At 49.5% G+C, this 25,894-nt stretch overlaps 1 protein-coding gene across 2 annotated transcripts in view; it reads right to left on the reverse strand.

Moving 5' to 3' along the window:
* Positions 1-1,245: 1,245 nt before the first annotated feature.
* Positions 1,246-25,894, reverse strand: part of ROR2 (receptor tyrosine kinase like orphan receptor 2) — a 217,367-nt gene continuing 192,718 nt past the window's right edge. The window contains exons 5-9 of one of the 2 annotated variants that reach the window (XM_025360580.1): positions 15,875-16,002; positions 11,617-11,931; positions 9,394-9,639; positions 5,034-5,236; positions 1,246-3,749 (exon numbers count right to left, since the gene is read on the reverse strand). In XM_025360580.1, coding sequence (XP_025216365.1) covers positions 2,307-3,749; positions 5,034-5,236; positions 9,394-9,639; positions 11,617-11,931; positions 15,875-16,002 — 2,335 coding nt within the window. In that variant the 3' untranslated portion in view covers positions 1,246-2,306. Of the gene's footprint in view, positions 3,750-4,941; positions 5,237-9,393; positions 9,640-11,616; positions 11,932-15,874; positions 16,003-25,894 lie in introns of those variants that run through there. The other variant, XM_025360581.1, reaches the window with a different exon arrangement.

Genomic DNA, 25,894 nt, shown 5'->3' on the forward strand with positions numbered 1-25,894 from the left:
TAAAACCCTCATTCCAGAGGTGCCCTCCCTCTACCCAGAGGAAGGGAAGCTCCTTATCTCTGAAGATATAGGGACAAAGAAAAGAATCTGAACAAACAAGCCGGCAAACAAGCCCCCGCCCCGGTCTATGGCCATTGGTCACATCCCTTTGTCCAGTCACACTTCTGCGTGCCTGTCCACTCCACCAAACTTGGTATGGAAATACCCAGGCTTCCCTGCTTCTTTGGGTCGCTTGAGGCTTTTCTCTTATTAAGCTGTCTTTTGTTATAGGGGCCTCAGCCATGAGCCTTGCAGTGGGTAAGAAAAAGATGTTACCACGGGTGCGGTGGCTCATGCCTGTAATCCCAGCACTTTGGGAGGCCAAGGCGGGTGGATCACGAGGTCAAGAAATCGAGACCATCCTGGCCAATGTGGTGAAACCCGTCTCTACTAAAAATACAAAAATTAGCCGGGCATGGTGGCGCATGCTTGTAATCCCAGCTACTTGGGAGGCTGAGGCAAGAGAATCGCTTGAACCTGGGAGGTGGAGGTTACAGTGAGCTAAGATCGTGCCACTGCACTCCAGCCTGGCAACACAGCGAGACTCTGTCTAAAAAAAAAAGAAAAAGAAAGAAAAGAGAAAGATTTCTCCCCTATGACAAGATTTCAGGTCGACATGGTCAGTTTGATGACCTACTATGTGGGATCTACTCCAAGTGAGGGGACTTGTTACACCCAAGTCTCTGCATCCTCTCTCCACACCAGTTATACTGGAAGCTCTGAAGCCACTTCTCCCCAGGTGACCCTGTAACAGCTGTGCTCTGACCCAGGTGTACCGTGGACCAGCCAACTGCACTGGAGATGGAGCAGGGGATGCAGGAAGCCTGTGAAGGAGGCCCATTCTCTTTCACCCCCTCCCTTGAACTCAGCCCTGCTCCAGGGCCCCCAGAAGTGCCAGGCTCCAGGTTTAAAACTCTCAGGGGCTCTGGGACCTCAGGAGGGGACAAGTTTAAAACCAAAGACCATCTTCACACCATCTGCAATTAACTAATCCACATTCGAGACCTTAACAGAGAGAAGCCACGGACTAGTTCCATCATTTATCTGCCAAGGGATACCCCCATTAGCTTGGGGCTCCTGGCTCGGGGCAAACCTCCCAAACCCACAGAAAGGGCTCAGCCCGAATCATCACCATTCGGCATCTCCATCGTCCAGCACTGCCTCCCGCTGCCTCGCGTCCTGACAGCCTGCAAGAGAGTCAACCAAATGCTTTGTTTCACTTTATTGGATACACCAGGTGTGGGATTTACAAATGGGACCAACGATGTGTGCCGGGCACAGACGGCTGCCTGTGGGTCTGTGTGTAACAGGGGCTCTAAAATGAATGGACCTCCTGTGCACGTGGTACAAAGACAAGCAAACCAAGACCAGCTGGATCCCAACACGGGTAACGTAAACAGTTAAATTACTAAAATCATTATCTTAGGATCAAAATACTTCAATGAAAATGGCATATTAAAAACATATAAATTACATTTAAGGTCTGTACATGATTCTTAAAAAAAAATAACAATACTGTGTTCTGTACAATATTGCTTCTTCTGAACATTCCAAACCCAAGAAACACTTTCCCTTGAATTCCCAAAAAGTGGGCAAAATACACATGCAGTATAATTAAAACCATTTCACCAAACACAAAGCTGTCCATTTCTTCGAAGGCACACGTTTTGTTGTATCTCAGGAACTCCCATTTCAGGAGCCCCTTGTCTTCCGACCCCAACAGGCAGCAGAGGGCAGCCTCGGTTCCAACGAATCTTTGGCTGCTAAAGGGAGAATATTCTCGGCAGGGAGGCAGCAGAAATGGAGCCCCTTCATCCTCAAAGCAACAGACCAGATGGCTTGTCGGGAACCTCAAGACCGAGGTGCCTCCTCGCTGCCTTTTGCAGGCCCTTATTCCCAACGTTCTGAAATATTCGCTCCATATACGACACGGAGTGAAGTTGCCACCTATTTTCTTGAAAGGCATTTGCTGCTCACTACCAGTCTACCACCAGAATCCATAGGCAGCCCTGGGGGTGACCATGTGTCCTGCTCCTCAGGATGCCGTGCTACCAGGCCCCCTGCCTGGCTTGGGTGCTCCTAGGCAGGACAGCTGTCTGTGTCAGAGGACAGAGAGGAGCAGGGCTCCACCTCACCCTGTCTGTAAACAAGCCCGCTGGCCGGCGGGCTCTCGTGATTGCTGGGTATGGTGTCTTCTCAAAGGCGACTGAGGTCCCCATGGGGTCTCAGCGGGGCTTCCGTCCCCGAACCCTGGGCCCTGATGCCACTCAAGCTTCCAGCTGGATCTGGGCTTCGTCCACCTGCAGAGTGTCACTGTCCCCCAGCAGCTCAGTCTCTGGGACAGAGCCTTCCTCCTCCTCTGCTTCCTGCACGGGGCTCTGTGCCCCGTCTTCTGGGGCGTTCTGTGCGTCCTCGGTGCCCTCTGAGAGCAGGGCTGCCCTGTCCGCCACGGACGTGTTGGAGGGGGCCGTGGTGACGTAGCCTGTGCTGGTGGAGCCGCTGCCGCTGTGGTGTGAGCTGGGCTTGGGGACCATCTGAGGAGGTACCTGCTGCGGGGCCATCTGCATTGGGATCTGCACTGGGTAGAAATTGGGCAGGTAGGCCCCATAGGCCGGCACCGGCTGGTAGCCATTGACAGGGATGTAGAGCTGCGGCGGGGGCACCATGGGTCTGATCTGACCCTTCATGGGGATGAACTGGGGCTGTGGGAAGGGCGGGGCCTTCTGCTTGGGCCCCACGTAGCGGGCGTTGCTCACATTGCTCACTGGGCTGGTGCTCAGGGAGCTGGTCTGCGTGGTGTTGCTGGCCCCCGAGGTCTGCGCCGAGCTGTTGTAGTTGGAAAGGTTGCCCCAGGCTCGGAGCCGGCTGTGGATGTCCTTGAAGCGGGGCCGCCGGCTGGGGAACTCGTTCCAGCACTCGATCATGAGGGCGTACACCCAGGCGGGACAGTCCTCCGGGCAGGGCAGCACCTGCCGGTTCCGGATCATCTCCACCACGTCCTGGTTGGAGTACCCGCAGTAAGGCTGCAGGCCGTAGCTGAAGACCTCCCACAGGACCACGCCATAGGACCAGATGTCCGAGTCGATGGAGAACTTGCCGTACATGATGGCCTCCGGGGCCATCCAGCGGATGGGCAGCAGCGAGTTCCCCAGCAGCTTATAGTAATCGGCGGCATACACCTCTCGGAAGAGGCCCAAGTCTGAGATCCTCACGTTCAGCTTGTCGTACACCAGCACGTTGCGGGTGGCCAGGTCCTTGTGAACCACGTGGTGGCTGGATAGGTACTCCATCCCTGCCGCGATCTGTGCCACCAGGTGCACAAAGTCGGGGGGCTCCAGGGCGGACTTCACCGTGCGGTCATCGTCCGTGCTGCCCACGTCCGAGTGCGGCGAGCGCATGACCAGGAATTCGTGGAGGTCGCCGTGCGAACAGTAGCTGAAGATCATGCTCAGGGGCTGGTCCTTGGTCACCACGCCCAGCAGGCAGACGATGTTGGGGTGTTGCAGCCGTGCTCGCAGCATGGCCTCGTGCCGGAACTCCTCCCGCAGGGGCCCCTCTGCTTTGTCCTTCAGTGTTTTGATGGCCACGGCCTGGGTCTGCTCCCCCGGGGCGGGGCCAAACAGGTGGCCCTTGTAGACTTTCCCGAACCGGTCCTCTCCCAGCTCCTCCATGAACCTCACTGCAGACAGGCTGATCTCTTTGAGTTTGGCCTGTCAAGAAGAAAAGCCCCACGTGAAACACCACTGTCACCGCAGCCCTGAAGGGAGGTGCAGAGCAGCCGGGAGGAGTGGAGTCCCCGTGCGGCCACGACTGGGGGGACCTTGCAGGAGACCCTCTGGTTTCACCCACCCAGCCTTGGCCTGCCCACCCACAGCTCTCTGCTTCACCTTAAATATGGCTCTGATGCCAAGGTTGCTTCCCGTCTGCAATGTTCAACAGATCCCAACCAGGCTACACATAAGGTCCCTCCAAAATCCAGCTGGGACACACTGCAGACTTCCTTCCCACTTGTGCATGTGTGGACACACCCACACACCCCCCCTACAGCCAGGCCCAGGCACCAGCTGTCCTGGGGCAGCCCCGGACATACCCCACCAGGTCCCCTCCAATGCCGAGTTGTTCTACAGAGCTCTGTTAAACATGTTCTTGGAAGGAGTACCCCACAAGTGATAGGAGCCCTGAGAACCCTCATCTCTCTCAGTCTCTGTGACGCCAGCTCCTCCTGTGTGGCCAGCCCTCATCCTCCCCAGAGGTTCCTGGGCCACCATGCAAGCCCCAGGGCTCTGTGCTCGCCTCGCTGGCCAGCCCCTGCCCACAGCAAACCCTCACTGACTCTGGGGCTGAAGAGCCAAGTGCATCAGCTCCCTCCTGGCCACCTTGAAGAGCCGCTGCAAAGCTGGCTGAGAATGATGTTCCCTGCGGCTTTGCAATGAGTGTAAACACCCTCGTACAACACAAGCTGGAGAGGCTGCAGCACACGTTCTCTTCTGTTGTGTTTCAGTGCCCCACTCCCATCTAAGGCTGCTCTGGGATGAGGGGTGGCCTTTTAGTGGTAACCTGTCTGCCTACTCCCATTTAAGAGCTCTCCTTCTATCCTTCCCTGTAACAAAACAAAGCAAAACCAACCCAACCCAAAAGTGACAAGAAAAATTATGGGGGGCCACTGGAGCCCTCTTTTTCTTGTGTGTCTTCTGGGCAGAGCTGAGGCACCCGGACAGTGAGGATGCTCGTTGGCGCCCACAGGGGCAGCATGGTCCAGGCAAAGGGAAGCCCATGAACTCTGGGGCAGTGAATTCCCAACACACCTGCCATTTATTTTCTAAAACACACATGTCCTGATCTAGTTTACAGAAAAAAAAATGGCAAAATGAAGCAGAGTTTAAAATAATTATGTGTTATGTATCAAGTAAATTAAGACAGTTAATGTCGGGGGAACAACCCCTGAGGATTAAGCCTGGCAGAGCCACCCAGGTAGAATACGTAAGCACGGAGACCTGTTTGTGCTGGTTAATGAGGGGCATTTCCATGTCTTGGCTGGGCGAGGCCATCAGCTGTCGCCGCTGCGGTGTGGACGCAGATGTCTTCTGCTTATTCCGGCACATGCAGACCAAGAAGAAAAGGCAAGCGATGACCAGTGGAATTGCGATGCTGGGGACCAAGATGTACAGAATCCCCATCTTGCTGCTGTCTCGAGGACCTGTGAATAATAAGGCTTTCGTGATTTTTCAGAAAACATCCCTTTTCAACTGTCAGTTCTCTACCAACCCACCCTCCACCTCCAGCCAAAACCTTCACACGCACGTGGGTCATCACCTAAGTTACACAACGGGGTGAAAGGGCACAGCACACCTTAAAAAACGTGATGCACCAAAAAACGCACACCCGGCTGCATCCTGGGGAAACAAAACCCAAAAGTGCCCAACCTGGAAACAAGCGGGAATACGCAGCGTAAGAAGTACACGAATTCTAATGATCTCAATATTAATAATGACCACATCCGCTTTCTGTTCCTGAGGTTTGAAAACCATCGGAGATAGGTGCTCTGCCCAATTTCACTTTTATCAAGGCCTCCCCAGCTACTGACGAGTTGATGACATTCACTGGAGATCCTTGTCCAAGGTGAGTGAAATTTGGTACTGGGATTAGACACGATCCTTTTCCTCATTCAACATTTTAATGTTTTCTTCACATTTTTAATTAATGATGACAGATTCTTTTGGGATAATAATTAAACATGCACTAGATTTAATAGAGCACCAGTAGTCCATGCATTTGACCCAGTACAATATCCAACAGGGACATAAGAATTCTTAGAAGGCACGGGGTACCAACAGTCAAGGCTACCAGCTACCGTCCCTGCATTTTTTTGTCACAGGGAAAAGTAACTCTTTGTCTCCCTCTACAGGATTTACAGAAAAGTACAGGGGGCACACCAGGCAGGCAGAGGTGACCTCAGGTTTTGAACAGGCCTCCCGGCAGGACTGGCTCCTCCCAGGCTGTGTGGCCCCCAAACACCCCGCACATCAAAGCAGTTGAATGTAAGGCAAAGTGGTGCCATTTCAGGAGGCTGACCCTGAGCCTGGTGGAAGGTGAGTTCTCTAGGGAGCCACTTTCCCACATCCCTGGAAAACCACGGTGTTCTGTTTTCTCCTTAACCCTGCCAATAACTGTATCACTCAGAGGGCCCCATTGCCGGGGGCAAAGCGCTCCTCATCTGGAAGCAAACAAGTGATTTCGGGTCAATGTGATGCCTAAAAGAGCTAACTCAATCCTAAAAGTGAACATGCTATTACCACCTTAGGAAAAAAGCACCTTGTCCCAAACCCAGCCTTGCCCCACCCCTGCTCCCCAAAATAAGATGAAATCATGTAAAACCACAAACAAAACTTTCTTCTGGCCCCACCTAGCAGCTTCCCCTCTGAATGGGTTCCAAGGCAGGTGTCCCAGAAATCTTACAGGCACCGGGGATGCCGATTCTTTCTTTCTTACTAGGGTTTGGTTCATTTTTCATTATTAAGGTTGGCAGGAGAGTCCAGGCCTCTCTCAGGTCAAGACCAGAGGTGTGAGCTCACACCAACACCATCACCTGCTTTTATTCTCTACTTAACGTTACCAACACGACTCATGCTTACTGGGAAAAATTGTGGTATTATAGAAATCTGGCCTTTCAAAAGATCGTATTTCTAACAGCCTTCTTTCCTGAAGACTATAAATGGTTAAGTTTCGTGTTCTCCGAACTTTGCATATATTTTAGGTTAAACCACATGGAACAACCGATATTCAACTATTCTGACATATAGACACAGTAGTTTTATATGGTTTTCTTAATTCGAATGTTGAATGAGCTTTATTTTATTTATTTTTGAGACAGAGTGTTTATTTTTGAGACGGAGTCTCGCTCTGTTTCCAGGCTGGCGTGCAGTTGTGGGATCTCAGCTCACTGCAACCTCTGCCCCCGCAGGTTCAAGTGATTCTCCTGCCTCAGCCACCCGAGTAGCTGGGATTATAGGTGCCCGCCACCATGCCTGGCTAATTTTTGTATGTTTAGTAGAGACCAGGTTTCACCCCATTGGCCAGGCTGATCTTGAACTCCTGACCTCAGATGATCCGCCTGCCTTGGTCTCCCGAAGTGCTGGGATTACAGGCGTGAGCCACCACACCCGGCCTACATGAACTTCATTTTAAGTAGAGTCATATCATCCGTATTTTCCTGCTCCTGGTTTTTCGGCAGAATAAAATCTCTTGGACAGCAGCTCATGTTGCAGCAGATAGACGTGCGTGTTCTCCCACAGCTGCATGCCACTCCACGGAACGGGCGTCTCCAACTGCCCCATCCAGCCCTACTGATAAACAGTCTGTTTTGTGTTTAGCTCTCACAAGTGATTCTGCAATAAATATCCTTCCATTTATGCCCTGTAAGTACAAACCTGCAATACAAGATTCTAATAACTGGCCCAAAATCATACATTTTTTTCATGTTTTGATTTATTTTTAATTACAAAAGTAATTCCTACTCACTGTAAAAAAAAAAAAAAAAAAAAAGTCTTATATTTGAACACTTTTGTAGGTCTGGGGAAATCACTGCTAAAAGTTTGATATCCATCTTTCCAAAACCTCATAAAAGTCAGGAGCCTGTGTGTGCTCATACACACACTCCCACTCATTTTTTTTTTTTTTGCCAGAAACAAAACAATGAGCAAAAAAGCACCTCTACCACAGCTCTGTCCTACAACCTGCTTTTGTTCCTTACAGGGCACAGGGCCATCCTTCATTGCAGGAAACCTTTAAGGTCTAGCGTGCTCCAGAGTGCCTAGACCGCAATTTGAATGACTGATAATTTCATTCTTAAAATTTGTTCTCCCATAATGAACACATTCTTGAAGATTTGTGTCTGATCTGCTGAGCCAGAGGCAATGCCAAATCTGGAGCTGCTGAATCGCACGTCAGGAAGGTCATCAGTGCCAGTGTTTACTTCCTGCGCTTCGGAGTAGAGACATGCGGGCCTGCACCCCCGGAGGTCTCCAGGTGCACGGTGAGCCCAGCCTTGCTTCACCCGCTGCTCTCTATAGCGGGTGCCCACTCATTCACCAATTGCTGCTTCCAGCTCCCAGCCCGGCCTTGGTTATCCTGCTGCCTGGAACTGGCGAACCGGCCATGACTAAGACAGAGGTGAGAACTGTTAAAGCTGTCAACCGTTAACTACACGCGCTTCCGTATTCATGACGTCAAAGACACGCTTACAAGCAATGGGGACAAGCAATGCATTCTATTTTCGCCTCACTCCACCAAACCTGAGAAGCAGTGAAAAGCTCAAAAGCTGGTAGGTGGAAGGGAAATATTTTTACTACTATTAGGAAATACTGAGCAATAATGGCGTTTTTTTGTTATTTTTTGGTTTTGAGAAAAGGTCTTGTTTCGTTGCCCAGGCTGGAGTGTAGCGCCACCATCATGGCTCACTACTGGCTCAAGCAGTCCTCCCACCTCCACCACCCAAGCAGGTATGCCACCACGCCTGGGCAATTTCTGTATTTTTTGTAGAGACAGGTCTTTGCCATGTTGCTCACGCTGGTTTCAAACTCCTGGGCTCAAGAGATCCACTCGTCTTGGCCTCCCAAAGTACTGGGATTACAGGTTGTGAGCCACCGCACTGGGCAATAATGTTAATGGAGAAACAAAACGTCAAAGTGAATATCCCAGGACCATCCATACGCGGGAAAAGGGCTGGTGGAAGGGGGTGGGCCAAAATGCAAAGAAGTCACTGCTGGGTGGTAACATTAGGGGTGATCTGCACATGACTCTTCAGACTTCTCTATATTTTAAAATGTCTTATAATGGTCAGATGTTACTTTCATAACCAATAACAACTTGTGTTATTTATTTATTTATTTATTTATTTATTTATTTATTTATTTATTTTCGAGACAGGGCCTCACTCTATTGCCCAGGCTGGAGTGCAGTGCAGTCATCTTTGCTCACTGCAACCTCCGCTTCCCGGGCTCAAGTCATTCTCCTGCCTCAGCCTCTTGAGTAGCTGGGATTACCGGTGTGTGCCACCATACCCAGCTAATTTTTGTATTTTTAGTAGAGATGAGGTTTCATCATGTTGACCAGGCTGGTCTTGAACTCCTGACCTCAAGCGATCTGCCCGCCTCGGCCTCCCGAAGTGCTGGGATTACAGGCATCGGCCACTGTGCTTGGCCCAAAAGCTTTATTTAAAATGGTCACCGTGGTAAGATCAGAGGTCTCTGGTCGCCACTGTACAGAGGCACACCCCAACTCAGGTCAGGACAGAATGCCCTCATCACAAGGTTCACTCAACAATCAACACAGTAAAAAAAGAGAGAGAATACATACTACACGAGGGTACGTCACACAGTTCCATGCGTACGTTTTTATTCTGCGTAAAGCACCAGGGGCCCTCCATCTGGCCTCCGGGGTTCCGGCAGTAGGCGTGCCCCCCTCCAAGCTCAGGGAAGTCTGCGCTGGACAGGTGGTGGCTGTGGGGGTGCTGCAGGGCCCACGGCTGGCACTGGTGACCTGACTTGGTGGTGCTTGCCGTTCCTCTGTAATCTGTGCCTGAGCCGTTATAGCACTGATGGTCTGAACAAGGAAAACACGTTAGGAAAACCTCCGGGGTACAAAAAAACCATTCTGCCTACACATGCCCAAACTAGAATTTCCAAAAGATCCAAAGATTTCACATAACTTACCAGAAAAGAGGCATTACAAGTAATGGCTTAATGAAGTCCCAAGCCCACAAATTAAATGCAGGGCACATCAGGGATATATATGGGGAAGGAAACTGTCGGAAGTTATTCCACAGCCCCCAGACCATCTCTAGGACCCATGAGGCACTTGCACACCACCCCCCCACCAGAATGACGGTGTTACCCCCAGCCTCAGGATCACTTGCTCTGGGAAGAAAGCCAACTGTGCGGGCAAGAAGGGCGAACTCCCAGGCCCGGCCCCTCCACCTCAGGGTACCCTGCTCAGCCATGGGTGAGAAGAGTGCAGGCCATGACACCTCCATGGAGGAACCCTGGGGTTGGTGTGTGCATTTGGTGAACATTTCTGTAGTGTTTACCATGTGTCAGGCGCTGCTCTAAACCCTTCTGGCTGGACACCATGGCTCACAAGGCGGGTGGATCACTTGAGGTCAGGAGTTCGAGACCAGCCTGGCCAACATGGTGAAACCCCATCTCTACTAAAAATACAAAAATTAGCTAGGTGCGGTAGTGCACGTCTGTAGTCCCAGCTACTCAGGAGGCTGAGGCAGGGGAATCGCTTGAACTTGAGAAGTGGAGGTTGCAGTGAGTCGAGACTGTGCTACTGCACTAAAGCCTAGGTGACAGAGTGAGAATCTGTCTCAAAAAAACCAAACAAACAAAACAACCCCTTCCTAAATATTGCCTCATTTGACCTTCATTCCAGCCCCACGGGTTAGTACTGGTGTCATCCCCACGGAATATAAGGATATGAGAGCTTGGCAACTTGCCCAGAGTCACAGTGAGGGTTGAAATGCAGGCAATGGGCCCGGGGATCAGGCCCTCACTGTCCTGGTAAGAAGTCCTCCCCATTCCTGGACCCCCAGATTAGCCAACCATGCTAAATACAGTCCTGGAGCGGTGGCGGAGGTGGCCCGTTCCCTGGGTCTCACTCCTCAGGGAAGCAACAACCCTGATGGATGCAGTGATGTGAACCAATGGTTTTCCTCAGGGACATCAGCACGGCTCCCTGTCCTGTGTCTGTCAGCCTGACTGGCCACAGTCACCCTTCTGGGGCTCAACAGCTTGCGGTTTACTAAGCCTCCAGAGGGCAGGGGCTGCTCTGCTGCCAGCAGGAGGGGCAGTAGGGAGCATGCTCCTCCGTCCTGTGCAGACCCCAAAAAGGCCACACCCAGGCCCCGGGCTCAGAACTGTCCCCATCCCCCACGCTTATCCCCTAGGCCCACGATGCAGGGAGCTGGAGAAAGGTGCAGGGTGCTTGCAGTATTTCCTTCCCTAGCCATGCCTGATCATCACAGAAGTTCTTCTCTGGTGCCCCCCAGGCCAGTCCTGCAGTATCTCCGCGGGTCTCACACTCGTCCAAAGCTAAGGATCCTACAGGTTTCTGGGGACCGGTCCTCCAGGTTTCAGGAGGTTGGGGCAGGAGTTGAGAGTCTGCATTTCCCCGGGCGCCCGAGTGCGTGCTGACCATCAGGAAAATCAGGAAGCTGGCCCTGTCTCCTCTCATGCCCCCAACAGCCATTTCCACAAGAAATGAGATCACTCCCATTTCAGAGAAGGAAAATCCCAGGCTCAAGCAGGTGGAGGGACTTCTCCTGAGTCCCACAGCTGGACGCAGTGCAAGCCCAGATGCGAGCCCTGGGCTGAATGGCTCCAAAGCCCCTGCTCCAAGGCCCCACCTGCTGCCCTGCTGGAATGGAGGTCTGGGCTGTGGGGCCCTCAGCTGCTAACGGGCTTCCGCGGGGCCCGGACAGATGGGGCTCCCTGGGCTTTACCCGCCGCCCTATACACATTTCAAGGGCCCTACAATCCCTGCGCCCGCCGGTCCCGCCCGGGGCCCTCGGGCACTCACAGCGGCCCAGCCTCTCGGCCGGGATGCCGATGCGCATGCAGTTGGCAGCGTCGGGGCTCTCGGGCATGGGCAGCGCCTCACACTTGGGCAGCTGCAGACGCATGAGGATAAGCGGGTTGGAGCGGGCGATGGTGTATTCCTGGCGGCACAGGTCGCTCTCCAGCACCTCGCACTCGTCGCGGCACAGCTCACGCGGCTTGGGTGCCCGGGAGCGCGCGTCGCACAGAGGGAACACGAAGTGGCAGAAGGATGGGATGGCGAACTGCGAGCACTGGTCCGACAGGTGCGTAGAGGTGCCGATCATGGTGAAGGCCGCTGCAGAGCCCGCGAGACTCGCGTTAGCGGTAGACCCACCTCGCGCCCCTGACATTCATCCAGTCCCCACCCCCAGCCCCGCATCCCAGATTGCCCACTCGGCCCCCTGATACCCCGCCCCGCCCCAGACTCCCCAACCCTGAGCCCCGCACACCACCCTGGAGAGGCTCCCCACCAGCAGGCCAGCCTGCCCATCACCTGCTCTGATTTGCAGCAGACACAGAAAAGCCCCTGGTCCCAGGCCTCACTTAGAAACATCAGAAGCAGAACGAGAAAGAAGGAAAACTCGGCCCTCTAGCTCACTCCGCTAGGTGCTTCTTCCAGGACAGGACGGTTCAGACTTCAGATGCAAAAGCAGATCCTAAGGACCCGCTATGTGTGGAGAAGCCAAGAGGTGCAGTACCCAGCCCCGGGCTTCCCAATGTCCCAGGCCTGTCTGGAGAGAAGCCTGTCCCAGAAGAGGAAGTCAGCTCAGCACTGTGAACTGCAGCTGGAGGAGGCAGGCAGCTGGTAAAATGTGGAAAGCCAAGACAGTGACAGCAACAAAGTGGAAGGAGGGCCGCCTTAAAACTCTGGAAGCTTCTATGATAAGGGGGAACAGAGAAACCCCAAGATCCAGAGCCCCCTTTGGTAGGGAAGTTTATTTTTTAAGGGCAAGATGTCAGAGGATGCAGCCTGGCGCGAGACTACGGGGTGAGTTCGGGAACAAAGTGTGGGCATTGGGGGGAGATCTGCTGCACCTGGAGGCATGGCTGGACACTGGTAGGGGCGAAGAAGCTGGCCAAGGTAGGACTCTAAGGACTGCATCAGCCTGCCCTGGGCTCACTACCCCACTTTCACCTGTGAAAGGCTGGTTTACAACAATTGAGCTTGGGGACACTGGAGGCAGACAGGCCCCTTTGCCTGCACACCCAGCTGAGACTGTGTTCTCCAACGTAGGAAAAAACCCAGAAGCTGGCATTTAGTCCCTGAGGAGCCATAGCTCCACCCACAAATGCAGTTCAATCCCATCATTACAGATTTGGCGATTATTTGGTGATTATACAGAGGACTGTCCAGAATGCTGGCCTCAATTGACCTCCAGGCAAGGAAAGCGTGTACGTGCTGTGCCAGGTTTGGCCAGCAGGTGGCAGTGCCGCTGTCAGTCATTCCCTGGGAACCCAACCAGGAACAGGAGGGGCAGCTGTGTGGGAACAGCCTGGTGCGTGATCACTTTGTGGTATCACTCACGCCTTTCCAGGCCTGTTTCTGTACCTGAAGGGTGATTTGAGACCCCACACTGGGACATGAGAGTGCACACACAGCCTATAACGTGGCCCTCGGCATGAACGGGCCCAGGGGTCGGGTAACAGGTAGTGTCAGTGGGCGGGAGCAGCCGCACTGTCCTGACTGTGTGCGGGCACTGCTGTGCTCATCACATCACCTCCCCTCCTCCGGGTTCCTGTGGCCGATATTTAAATGGAGGAACAGAGAGGGTAAGCGGTTACAATACAGGATGTCTTGGATTTGGAGGAAGAACTGAGGCTTCAGTCCGGTTCAATCCCATCATTACGGATTTGGGATTATATGGAAGGCTGTCAAAAATGCAGGTAGGCCTTGACCTCCGGACAGGGAAAGACTGCCTAAGAACGCCAAAGCTGTCACTTGTTTTGGGCTAATCCACTGATGCGATGTCTCCGCTCATCTTTATAGCATTCCTCCTTTCTCCTTCTCCTCACCCTGAGAATGTACTTCTTCTTTCTGAAAGTGCAATTCCAGGCACCAAAGAGATCCAACAACTCACATCCTGTTATCTGTCCACACCCTGAATGTCACACAACGCTTTCCAACAGAACACTGCACACAACAGTCATTACTATGCTTATTTCAAAACCACAAGTCTGTTGAGGGCAACTTCAAATTTATTGTTTTCGAAAAGCCACCGACCTAGAAAATCCTCATTCTACACTCTTCTCTAAAAGCTGCTATAAAACCAGGCTGCTTGGATGCAAGTTGATTCCTTAACTCCTGAAGAGATAACTGAGGGACAATCGTGTGCCCTGGATCAGTGCTTGCCAATTAGTGGGGTGTCTAATTAATTCTGGAGTGTGCAGCTAGCATTTTAAAAGACGATAAGAACAGACTAGAGGATGTCAGAGTGCACATGGTTCCTACTAAGGGCTTTTTTTTTTTTTTTTTGAGATAGTCTCGCTCTGTTGCTGGGGCTGGAGTACAGTGGTGCGATCTGGGCTCACTGCAACTTCCACCTCCTGGGTTCAAGTGATTTTTCTGCCTCAGCCTCGCGAGTAGCTGGGATTACAGGCACCCGCCACCATGCCGAGCTAATTTTTTGTACTTTTAGTAGAGACGGGGATTGCACCATGTTGGTCAGGCTGGTCTTGAACCCTTGACCTCGTGATTTGCCCGCCTCAGCCTCCCTAGCACTCAGTCCTCCCAAAGTGCTAGGATTACAGGCATGAGCCACCACACTCGGCCACCTTTTTCTTTAATGAAATAAAATCGAAGAGAAAAATCCAAGTGCACCGCTTTTAGGAAGGGTGAAAGTTATTCCCTATAACCTATGGCAGTTGTGTGAAATACATGTATGTGTATACTAAGTCATGGTATAAAGTACACTCTCTATTTCCCACTGTGTATTTCGGTAAAATCCTTTGAGAAGTTCTACTTTAATGGCAAAGAAAGCTTTTGCAGTGAGAGGTAGCTGTATTTTCAAAACCACCTCCCGCTAGAACAGGATGGCACCTCCAGGTTCCTCTCTGTCTCATGATGGCTCTTTCACTTTGCACAGGACCCCCTGGCCCTGTCCTCAGAGGTCTCTGTACCAGCATGGGCCAGGCAGTCTCTTCTGTGACCGTGAATGTGACCTTTGGCTCTCTAGTCTGAGGGTGACTTGAACTTAGAAGGGCTTGTCAGTGACATGAGGTGACTTTTTGCCTTGGATCCTCATTGTCACCCCTTACCAGGTCAGTGCCCTGTATCCCCTTTGCCCCATCACCCTCTCCTGGGAGCACAGGCATCAGAGATCACCCACTGATTCTAACCTGCAGCAGAGCCTCCCGCTCCCATGGGGAGGATCCAACTAAACTGAGGTGCTGGGGCACCTGCCATCTGCACAGGATATTTCTTGCTCCTTATGGGGTCTGGAGAGAAAACGTGTATGTGTTTGTGGGGAGAGCAGGGACAGCAGGAGGAGGGCTCTGTAGGACTTCTGTCTAATTCATTTTCTTGCTTTCCAAGGCCTTTCCCCTAAGAAGGACCCTGGACCCCACCAATGAGTTGTATGCTTCGAACTGGGACAGCCTATCAGAGAAGTTAAGTCTTAAAGAGACCAAGGATGAGCAGCTGCAGTTCCTAAATGACCTGCCACTTTCTCAGACCCTGAACCAGGTACTCAAAGACTTGGCTTTGTTCTCTGGAAACCCAGGACTGACAAAATATGTGTTCACTGCAGTATCCCTACCACTGATGACCCGCGACTCTTTCCCCCAGACCACTGCAATCAGGCCTGGGTGCCTTTGGACCAAATGTGGCTCAGAGAGGATAGAAGAGTCAGGAAGTGCAGAATGAGAAGTCAAGCAGAGTTAGCGTGGGGGCGCTGAGGCTGCCTGCGCCAGTGTGGCGGGCCCGGGGCCGAAGGCCCTGGCGATGCAGTAAGGACAGTGCTTTGGACCCACACAGTCTGGCTGAGTTAAAAGTGCAGAAGTATATTCCAAGCAACCCACACTTGCTAATTTAAACATACAGGCCAGGAACATTTTTAGGGCAAATCATGTTAGCAATTGCAACTACATCTAAAAAAGTTCTCTGGTTTTCTACTACAGATGAGATGGAAGAGGGACCCAATGTCCATGCCATTAACTGATGAAACACAGTGGCCACCATCTGTGCGACAGGTGGCTGTGCGTGTGCTTATCATCCTGTGAGAAAGGTCTGCAGCTCCCACCTGTGATTCGGTTTTCAATTTCCCCCTGCATCTGGAGCGAGTCCACATAAATGGTCCGGTTGCCAATGAAGCGCGCACAGGCAATTCCCCGGTAAGGCTGGCAGAACCCATCCTCGTGGTAATCATCCCTGGTAAAAACACACAAAGTCTGTTAGAGCTCTGGGAGGTGCCAGCTCCTGCCAATGACTTATTTTATGATCCAGCATCTTGTAATCCAGCAATTTTGTTACTTGGTATTGGTATTTATCCAAAGAAGTAAAAAGATCCAGCAATTTTGTTACTTGGTATTTATCCAAATAAGTAAAAAACGTTAAGTCCACACAAAAACCTGTACATAGATGTTTACGGCAGCTTTATTCATAATTGTCAAAACTTGGAAGCAACAAGATGTCCTTCCGTAGGTGAATGGATAAACAAACTGTGGTACATCCAGACACTGGAGTATTATTTAGTGCTAAAAAAAAACCGAGTTATCAAGCCACAAAAAGACAGAGAGGAAACTTAAATGCGTATTACTGGGTGAAATGAGCCAATCTGAAGGCTACATACTGTATGATTCCAACCATATGACATTCTAGAAAATGCAAAACCATGGACAGCAAAACTACAGAGACTGACTATGGAGAAAGGCCAGTGGATGCCACGGATAATGAGGGAGGGAGGGATGGATTCCAGGAGGCACACTGGGGTTTTAGGGCAGTGAAACTATTCTGTATGATACTGTAATGGTGAGCGCACATCACTATACACTGGGCAAAACCCATAGAAGGTAAAACACAAAGAACAAGCCCTAATGTAAACTACTGAGTTTAGTTAATAATAATGTATCAATATCGGCTCAGCGGCAATAAACGTATCACATGAATGCAAGACATTAAAATAAGGGAAACTATGAGAAGGAGGATGGGAAGACTGGATTTTCTGTTCAATTTTTCTGTAAACCTAAAACTGTTCTAAAAAATGACTATTAATTTCAAAAAATTCCACATCTTTAAGGGAGTATGGAACACAAAGAGGAGGACTGATTAAGCGTGAAGATGGTTCTTGAGGCGAAGAGTACACAGGGATGGGTACGTGTTTGTGTATACGTGCACACACCCAGAACATCAGGCACATGTTTCACCTTACCCTTGAACTATTTAATACATCAGAGACATTATGGCAATGCCCCTGCAAACTTCCCTTGTTTGCAAGTAAGGCTTTTATGATAACGATGACAATCCAGAGGGTGAACAGCAGAAATATCTGAAAAGGAGAAAAGCAATACACAAATGTTCTACTATGTTCCAAGGTGATGGGAGGGACTCCAAGAAGTCCAAGCCTCAAAGAACTCACAGAATGACATACATGCATGCCCACTCTACACAGAAGTGTGACCTGGCCCTGCTGCATGGACAGCACAGACCACATGTCACAGGCGCAGGAGGTCAGAAGAGGGAAAGGCACGGGCAGGCTGTTCTCCCTCCTGCTCCTCCCGGTCCCCACGGGGACAGCCTGCATGGATGGGAAGAGGGCGTAATCCTTTTCCAGGTCCCCAGGTTGGAGTTTGTGGTAAATTATTTTCTGCAGAAACTGTTGGTCTGGCTTCAGCCAATGAAAGCCATCATGATAAGTATCCTGGAGGATTTTAAAGTGGTGCTCAGGACCCTCCAGAGGTCCAGTGATGCCAGTGAGCCACAGCAGACACATCAGGGGACTGCGACTGCTGGCGGAAGAGGGGACTGAAGATGCTAGGACAAGCCTTACATGAGCACGTCAGGCCTGTAGTTCAGTAGCTTCTTTTCCAGCAAATCTGGAACCTACCCCACAAGCCTGAGAGCACTCGGCTTTCCACCCTACATCCATTTAGAGTAGACCATCCCCAAATGAAATCTGAATTCTGTTCCATTTAAGGCCAGGCACAGTGGTTCATGTCTGTAATCCCAGCAATTTTGGAGGCCAAGGCTGGTGAATCACTTGAGCCCAGGAGATCGAGACCAGCCTGGGCAACATGGTGAAACCCCGTTTCTACAAAATATACCAAAATTAGCTGGGCAGGGTGGCACGTGCCTATAGTCTCAGCTACTCAGGAGGCTGAAGTGGGAGGATCACTTGAGTTGGGAGACAGAGACAGCAGTGAGCTGAGATCGAACTACTGGACTCCAGCCTGGGTGACAGAGCAAGACCCTGTCTTTAAATTAAAAAAAAAAAAAAAAAGACTGTGTTCAATTTAACCAAATGGACTTAAAATTCCTATCTGAACTCTCTTGCTAAGGCAGAGGCTGAACACTTGCAATAGCAGAGACCTTCTCAAGCTTCTGCAGAAAACCCTTTTCTCAAAGAACAGAACCTGGAGCCATAAATAAATCAAAGAAGGGGCTGGGTGCAGTGGCTCACACCTGTAATCCCAGCACTTTGGGAGGCCGAGGCGTGTGGATCACGAGGTCAGGAGATCAAGACCATCCTAGCTAACACGGTGAAACCCCATCTCTACTAAAAATACAAAAAATTAGCCAGGCATGGTGGTGGGTGCCTGTAGTCCCAGTCACTTGGGAGGCTGAGGCAGGATAATAGTGTGAACCCGGGAGGTAGAGCTTGCAGTGAGCCAAGATCGCGCCACTGTAGTCCAGCCTGGGCGACAGAGTGAGACTCTGTCTCAAAATAATAATAATAATTCAAAGAAGGAGATTTTGGTGTTAACTCCAGCTCACCAGCCATTGCTTCCTTGGGTTACGGGTTCCTTAAAGGTAGTTTAAATGGGCAGCACATATGTTAACTATGAGCGCCTGCCTGTCTCGCTTTCATTCATTTTGAGCTGATGTTAACTGCTGATTAGACGCTGGCCACACTACCAACATAAATGGAAGTCACCTCTGCCCGGGTATGTGCTGGACATGCCCCTGTCTGGAGGCGGGCTCCGGGTGCTTGTCCACTCTTGCTGGAAAAATCATTAAGACCTGCCTGATCGGATTAATGTCAGCTATGCCTAAGCTATGAGATTCAGCTCAGTCTCCTGGGATGACGCCACCAATGTGAGTAATTTCTTTCCTACCTTGCAAGAGTCAAGGAAGAGAAGGTTGTTCCCCCTGTTGCAGGCTTCTCCCCGGCCGCTGGTCAGGTGCCCACAGGACCGAGAGAGCAAGGGGGTGTAAGGAAGATGACAAGGGGGTGGGGAGTCTCCCGCCATCACACCCTGCTTACACATCTCTCACTGACGTGGGCTTTCAATCTGAATAGACAATATCTAGGCTGGGTGTGGTGGCTCACGCCTATAATCCCAGCACTTTGGGAAGCTGAAGCGGGCGGATCACGAGGCCAGGAGATCGATCATCCTGGCTTACATGGTGAAACCCCGTCTCTACTAAAAATACAAAACCAAAATTAGCCGGGCGTGGTGGCAGGTGCCTGTAGTCCCAACTACTGGGGAGGCTGAGGTAGGAGAATGGCGTGAACCTGGGAGGTGGAGCTTGCAGTGAGCCGAGAATATGCCACTGCACTCCAGCCTGGGTGGCAGAGCTAGACTCTGTCTCAAAAAAAAAAAAAAAGATATATATATATATATATATATATATATATATATATATATATATATATATATATATCTCCAAAAAGCCAGACAGAAGTGCTTGGAAAATGGCATCTTTGCTTTTGAATTGTCTGAGAAAACAAGTGGGAGTTGCTTTCTATTTTCAAACAATTATATTTTATCTTTATCTGGCACATTTGGAGCCTTGGACAAGGAACAGAGCTGGAGAGAGTCTGTTAAGTGAATCCCTGGGAAAGCAAGGAAAGGGCTGAGACGGAATTTGGCAGCTATAAAATTCCTTCAGCAACGTAAGTGCAGCAGACGTGCTCCCCCAGCTGGCGGAGCATCACGTTTCAGAAACGCAGTGTGGAAATCCCCTGCCCTCAGGCTGCCAGGCACTGATCCAAAGCCTGACAGGACACGGATGAAGAAGAAACTTCTACACCAAGAAGTGACTGTCAAGGAGGAGAGAGGGCGCTAAATAATGACAACCCGGCCGGAAGCGGTGGCTCACGCCTGTAATCCCAGCACTTTGGGAGGCCGAGGTGGGTGGATCACGAGGTCAGGCGATCGAGACCATCCTGGTCAACATGATGAAACCCCATCTCTACTGAAACACAAACAATTAGCTGGGTGTGGTGGTGCACGCCTGTAGTCCCAGCTACTCGGGAGGCTGAGGCAGGGGAATCGCTCAACCCAGGCGGAGGCTGCAGTGAGCAGAGATTGTGCCATTGCACTCCAGCCTGGTGACAGAGCAAGACTCTGACTCAGATAATAATAACAACAACAACAACAATAATAATAATAATGTAAAATAATGACAACCCTGGGTAAGATAAGCCACAGGAGAGGGGTAGGAGATCGGGGAGAAACAGAAGCAGGGGCCAGCAGACAGTGATGGAAGGTGCTCCTCCACCGAGACTGGCAAGATGGTGGGGTGGATCCACAGCCTTCCCCTAGATGACACATGCTGAGAATAAACCTTCATAGGTATTAATAATGATGGAGCTTTAAAGGAAACTAAGGCTGTTTTAAGGTTGAAAAGGAATCCATGTCAAAATTCAAATGTAGCTACACATTGTGTACGAAGTTAACATTTTTCCCCTATTGTTTTGTTACAAAGTAGTAACCCACCGCGCCCGGCCTATAGTCTGCATTTAGATGTGTGTATCTATCCTCAAATTACCTTATTGATGATTGCCTACTTAGTCACCTACTGCTCGTATCACATAACCTCAAAGCAAATTCAGTTTCTCGCTTTTATTCTGTTTCTGTACTATGGGACTTAAGGAAAGTTGTATTTTCTAGAAAATAGAACTTATCATAAAAAGATGTTACTGAGAAAAAAATTAGACTGGCTTCCCTCCTTCAAGCTCTGTCTGAATTAAGTTGAACTTGATTAGGTTGGTGGTCTGAGGGCTTTATTATCAAATGCCAAATGTCAGCCTTTTGCCCAAGTTTGTCAGCAATAAGGCGGCTTGGTTTTTTTTTTATTTTTGTTATTTTTTTTAAACATGGAGTCTCACTCTGTTGCCCAGGCTGGAGTGCAGTGGTGTGATCTCGGCTCACTGCAACTTCTACCTCCCAGGTTCAAGCAATGCTCGGGCATCAGCCTCCCAGCACCTGGGATTACAGGCGCACGCCACCACACCCAGCTAATGTTTGTATTTTTAGTAGAGAGAGAGTTTCACCAAGTTGGCCGGGCTGGTCTCCATCTCCTGACTTCAAGTGATTGGCCTGCCTTGGCCTCCCAAAGTGCTGAGATTACAGGCCTGAGCCACCATGCCTGGCCTGGCTTGGTTTCTGCTGATGTCATTTCTAATTACCGGCTTCTTACTTGGCACTTTCAATTTTATAGTGCTGTTTTCCTGTAATTAGGATAAACGCTGAACTAGACTTATGAAAACTCCCCCAAAATAGCAATGGAAGGAGTCTGGGCTGGCAGCTGGCCGAATTCCATGTAGACACACTCGGCGAGAGGTGCCTTCAAATCATCCCCATGGAGAGGCTCATTATGTGGGTGAACATGTGGGGCTGGAGAAGTCAGACTTGGAAACAAGGAGTCCCGGGTCACAAGCGTCTGGATGGAGAACGGTTGACGTCTTGGAATTAACTGATGCTTGTTTCCATAAGAAAATAACAGGGCCATGGCCCCAGGAAGGTGATTTCCCAGAGGCCAATAATTAACACAACTTTTCATTATTCAAAAGAACACCACACTTTCCTTGAGCAGGTGTGTGCGTGTGTGAGAAGCACAATATGCATGCACACACCTGTGGCCCATGGGGTGGGTCCAGGACAGCAACACAGGCCAGCCAAGGGCTCTGGTGCTCTGACTTCACGAAGGCAGCACTCCCCACCCCACCAACTCCCTCCCGCTAGAAGCAGGACCTGTGTATGGGCCTACACTCATCTGAATGTGCCACTTCTCAGCAGAGCAGGAAATATGAAATATGAGACAGGCAGCTTAGCATTAACCCCCAAGCACAACCAGCACTGCTGCTGAGTCAGCTTGGATAACCCTGGCCTTGGAAACTTCATCTGTGGAGGCACCACCTTTTCTTCAAGCTTTGTTCTCCATATACACACCCTCCTCGCCCCCAATTTAACAGGGATAGAAGGGAAAGCAATGTCTTACAGTGGTAAATCCTTTAACCTTCAAGGATATCCACCTCCCTCAACATGCACAAGCTTTAGTCCCACACACCACAGCGCCCACGCATGTGGATGGGCCAGGACAGCACCCAAGGAAGAGCTGTGAGTGGAAGCCCTGTGTCAGCAACCATCAGAGTTCATGGCTGAGAATCCACGGTACCGTGTCTTGCTGTCACGCTGCACACAGGGCTAAGCCAAGGCGATACTACTGTTTGCTGTTCAACTCTCCCTTTATACAGAGAGGACACACCTCTTGACCAACAATGGAACAATGCTAACTGTTGTGCATTTTCTATGGAAGTGGCCCAAAAGAGGTGCCACTGATAGGATAAACTGGTCGAGAAAAAGAATCAGAGAACCTATGGATTGTTATTTTAAGCTCACTGATTCTCTCCTTCTGTCTTCGTTTGGTTACGGTCCGGAGATATCATAAGCGCATCATTATGGCGGGGCGGGGAAAGAGTCAGTCTACTGAAGCACAGTCAGGGTCACTGGGGAAAAGAGACTCATGGTGGCAGAAGGATGACGGCCAGTGCGCTGCTACTATGCACTACAAAGTCAAAGAATGTCCTCGCGTGGAAAAGCCCTCTGCCAGAAAGCACAGTGGTGGTTACCAGAGGCTGGGACTGTGGAACTGGGGAGATGTTGGTTAAAGGATACAAAATTTCAGTTAGAAGGAGGACTAGGGTGAAGAGATGGCTTTTACAACATGACTATAGTGAATAACAATGTATTGGAGATCACCTGTGGTCAGGAGTTCAAGACCAGGCTGGCCAATATGATGAAACCCTGTCTCTACTTAAAAAAAAAAACAAAAACAAAAACATATACACACACACACACACATATATACATACATTATATATATATATATATATATAAAAATTAGCTAGGCGTGGTGGTGCACGCCTGTAATCCCAGCTACTCGGGAGACTGAGGCAGAAGGATTGCTTGAACCTGGGAGGCAGAGGTTTCAGTGAGCCGAGATTGTGCCACCACTGCACTCCAGTCTGGGCGTCAGAGCGAGATACCGTCTAAAAAAAAAATTGCTAAAGAAAACAGACTTTAAGTGTTTTCACTACAAGAAAATGAGGAGTATGTCAAGTGAGGCATATGTCCATTAACTTGATTTAGCCATCCCACAATGTAGACATATATCAAAACATTGTGTTGTATATATAGATAATTTTTATTAATATATAAAGGTGGGAATAGAAAAATGTATTTGTAGAAAACTTTAATTCCCCCATAGAAAAAAATCCAAAAGATACTTCAGGAAAAAATAATGAAATGAAAAAGTTCAACAAAGTTGTAGGTATAAGATTTGTATCTAAAATTTAATGCCTTTCTCAACCACCACTAGCACACAATTTAAAAATAAAATCTGGGAGAGACAGATATCAGTATCATTAGCAGAATCAATGAACCACCTGGAAACATACTTAAGAAAGGCGTGCCGGGTCGTCATGGAGAAAATTCTAAAACTATATTGCAAAGGGCACAGAGGCCGGGCGTGGTGGCTCACACCTGCAATCCCAGCACTTTGGGAGGCCGAGGCACGTGGATCACCTGAGGTCAGGAGACCAGACTGACCAGCATGGTGGAACCCGGCCTCTACTAAAAATACAAAAATCAGCCAGGTGTGGTGGCAGGCGTCTGTAATCCCAGCTACTCAGGAGGCTGAGGCAGAGAATCTCTTGAACCTGGGAGGTGGAGGTTGCAGTGAGCCAAGATGGTGCCACTGCACTCCAGCCTGGGCGACAAGAGCGAAACTCCATCTCCAAAGAAAGAAAAGAAAAAAAATAAGAAAAGCACACAGACAACTTAAAGAAATATCAAACTACAAACTAGAAACAGCAGCATCAGTTCTCTCCTAATCAATCAAACTTCTATTCAATTCCAATACAAAGACATAAAATTCACAAGGAAAAGTACAAGGCAAATAATAGGAAAGACAATTTAGAAAAATGGTATGGTAATAAGGTGGGTCAATCATCAGCTCAGGCTGCCATAACTAATACCATAGACTGGGTGGCTTAAGCAACAGAAATGTATTTTCTCACACTCTGGAGGCTGGAAGTCCAACATCAAGGTGCCAGCCAATTTGGCTCCTGGTGGGGGTTCTCCTCCTGCCTTCCAGATGGCACCTGAGATCTCTATGTCTCTTCCTCTTGTACAGTTCTCTTAGGTCAGGGCTCCACCCTTATGACCTTATTTAACCTTAATCACCTTGCAAAGGTCCTGTCTCCAGTACAGGCTCTGTCACCACATGAATTTGGTGGGAAACACTTCGGTCCACAGCAGTAGAGGAGGGCATCGTTCCCCACATATGGACAGATACGTTACAAAGCTGCACTGTTAGAATACTGTGGAATTAGTCCAGGAACAGAAGCTATAGGGACAAAACAGCCTATAAGCAGACCTACATCTACAGAAATTTCACATAGAGCAGGGCTGATACTAAATTTAATGACTACAGATTAGGTCATTCATTAGATGATGCCAAGACTCCAGGCCATCTGTAGAGAAAAACATCATAGTAGAATACTAGTTTATACCAGCATAAAAATAAATTCTAGATGGAGTAATAACTATGGAAAGGCATATATCTAGAAATTATTTTGAAACTCTTATAAAGCAAGAAAAACAAATATTCCTTTTTTTTTTTTTTTTTTTTTTTTTTTTGAGACTAAGTATTGCTCTGTCGCTCAGTGATGTGCAGTGGCATAATCCTGGCTCACTGCAACCTCCACCTCCTGGGTTCAATCAATTCTCCTGTCTCCGCCTTCTGAGTAGCTGGAATTACAGACATGCACCACCATGCCCGGCTAATTTTGATATTTTTAGTAGAGACCGGGTTTCATGATGTTGGCCAGGCTGGTCTCAAATTCCTGACCTCAGGTGATCCAGTCGCCTTGGTCTCCCAAAGTGCTGTGATTACAGGCGTGAGCCACCACACCTGACCGAAAAACACATATTCTAACAGAAACATGGACAAAGTGCAGTCTATTTTAGTTATCTGCCATAGTTATTTTCTATAATGTCAAGACAAACACTGAATTAGTGAATATTGAGCCACTGTTCACAGAGTTAGCTTTCTGAGAGCCTCTGGTTACAACATTTGGTTCAACCAATCAATACACACCTTGTTTTATGTACATTTTTGGTTAAAGACATCTTATTTGATGCATATTATTGATTTGTGGAAAAGGTACAGCCTCTAACACACGTCTTCTCCGTAAGGCACATCACAGCTCCCTGCACTTGGGACACCAGACAGCACTTCAGCGCCACACCTAGGAGCCATTCACCACAGCAGAATCACCAACAGAAAGCACACAAATAGGAAAAATAGTGACACAAATAGTGACACTAAGTAGACAGAAAGGATGCGTGTTCACAGCATGAGGACTAGAACAAGAAGGCGGCGTTGTTTCCTTCGGTCTCAGCTGGAAACATGTGTCAGGGAGCTCGGTTTTCTCCACTCAGTGCATGTCCAAGAATGACCATGAAAACATCACACGTGTTGATTTGGGGGACACGAAGTTTAGTGAATAAGCAAATTTGCAAATATGGAATCTGCAAATAATGAGGATAGGCTGGATACACACAGGCAATGCAATGGCTTTTAAAACGACAAAATGATGCTCGACCTCACTATTTACTAGTGAAATGTAATGTAAAATTACTATTTGACTCCTAAGATGCTGGCAACATTTTAAGTTCTGATAATACCATGTGCTAGAAAACATGAGGAAATAACAACTCATGTGAGGCTATGAATGACTTGGCCATCACAGAGGGCAATCTGGCCATTCCTGGGAGAGGTGGGTGATGCACACCTGTACACCTGCTTCCTG

This window comes from Theropithecus gelada, chromosome 15, assembly GCF_003255815.1.
Source record: "Theropithecus gelada isolate Dixy chromosome 15, Tgel_1.0, whole genome shotgun sequence".
Classification (NCBI taxonomy): Eukaryota; Metazoa; Chordata; class Mammalia; order Primates; family Cercopithecidae; genus Theropithecus; species Theropithecus gelada.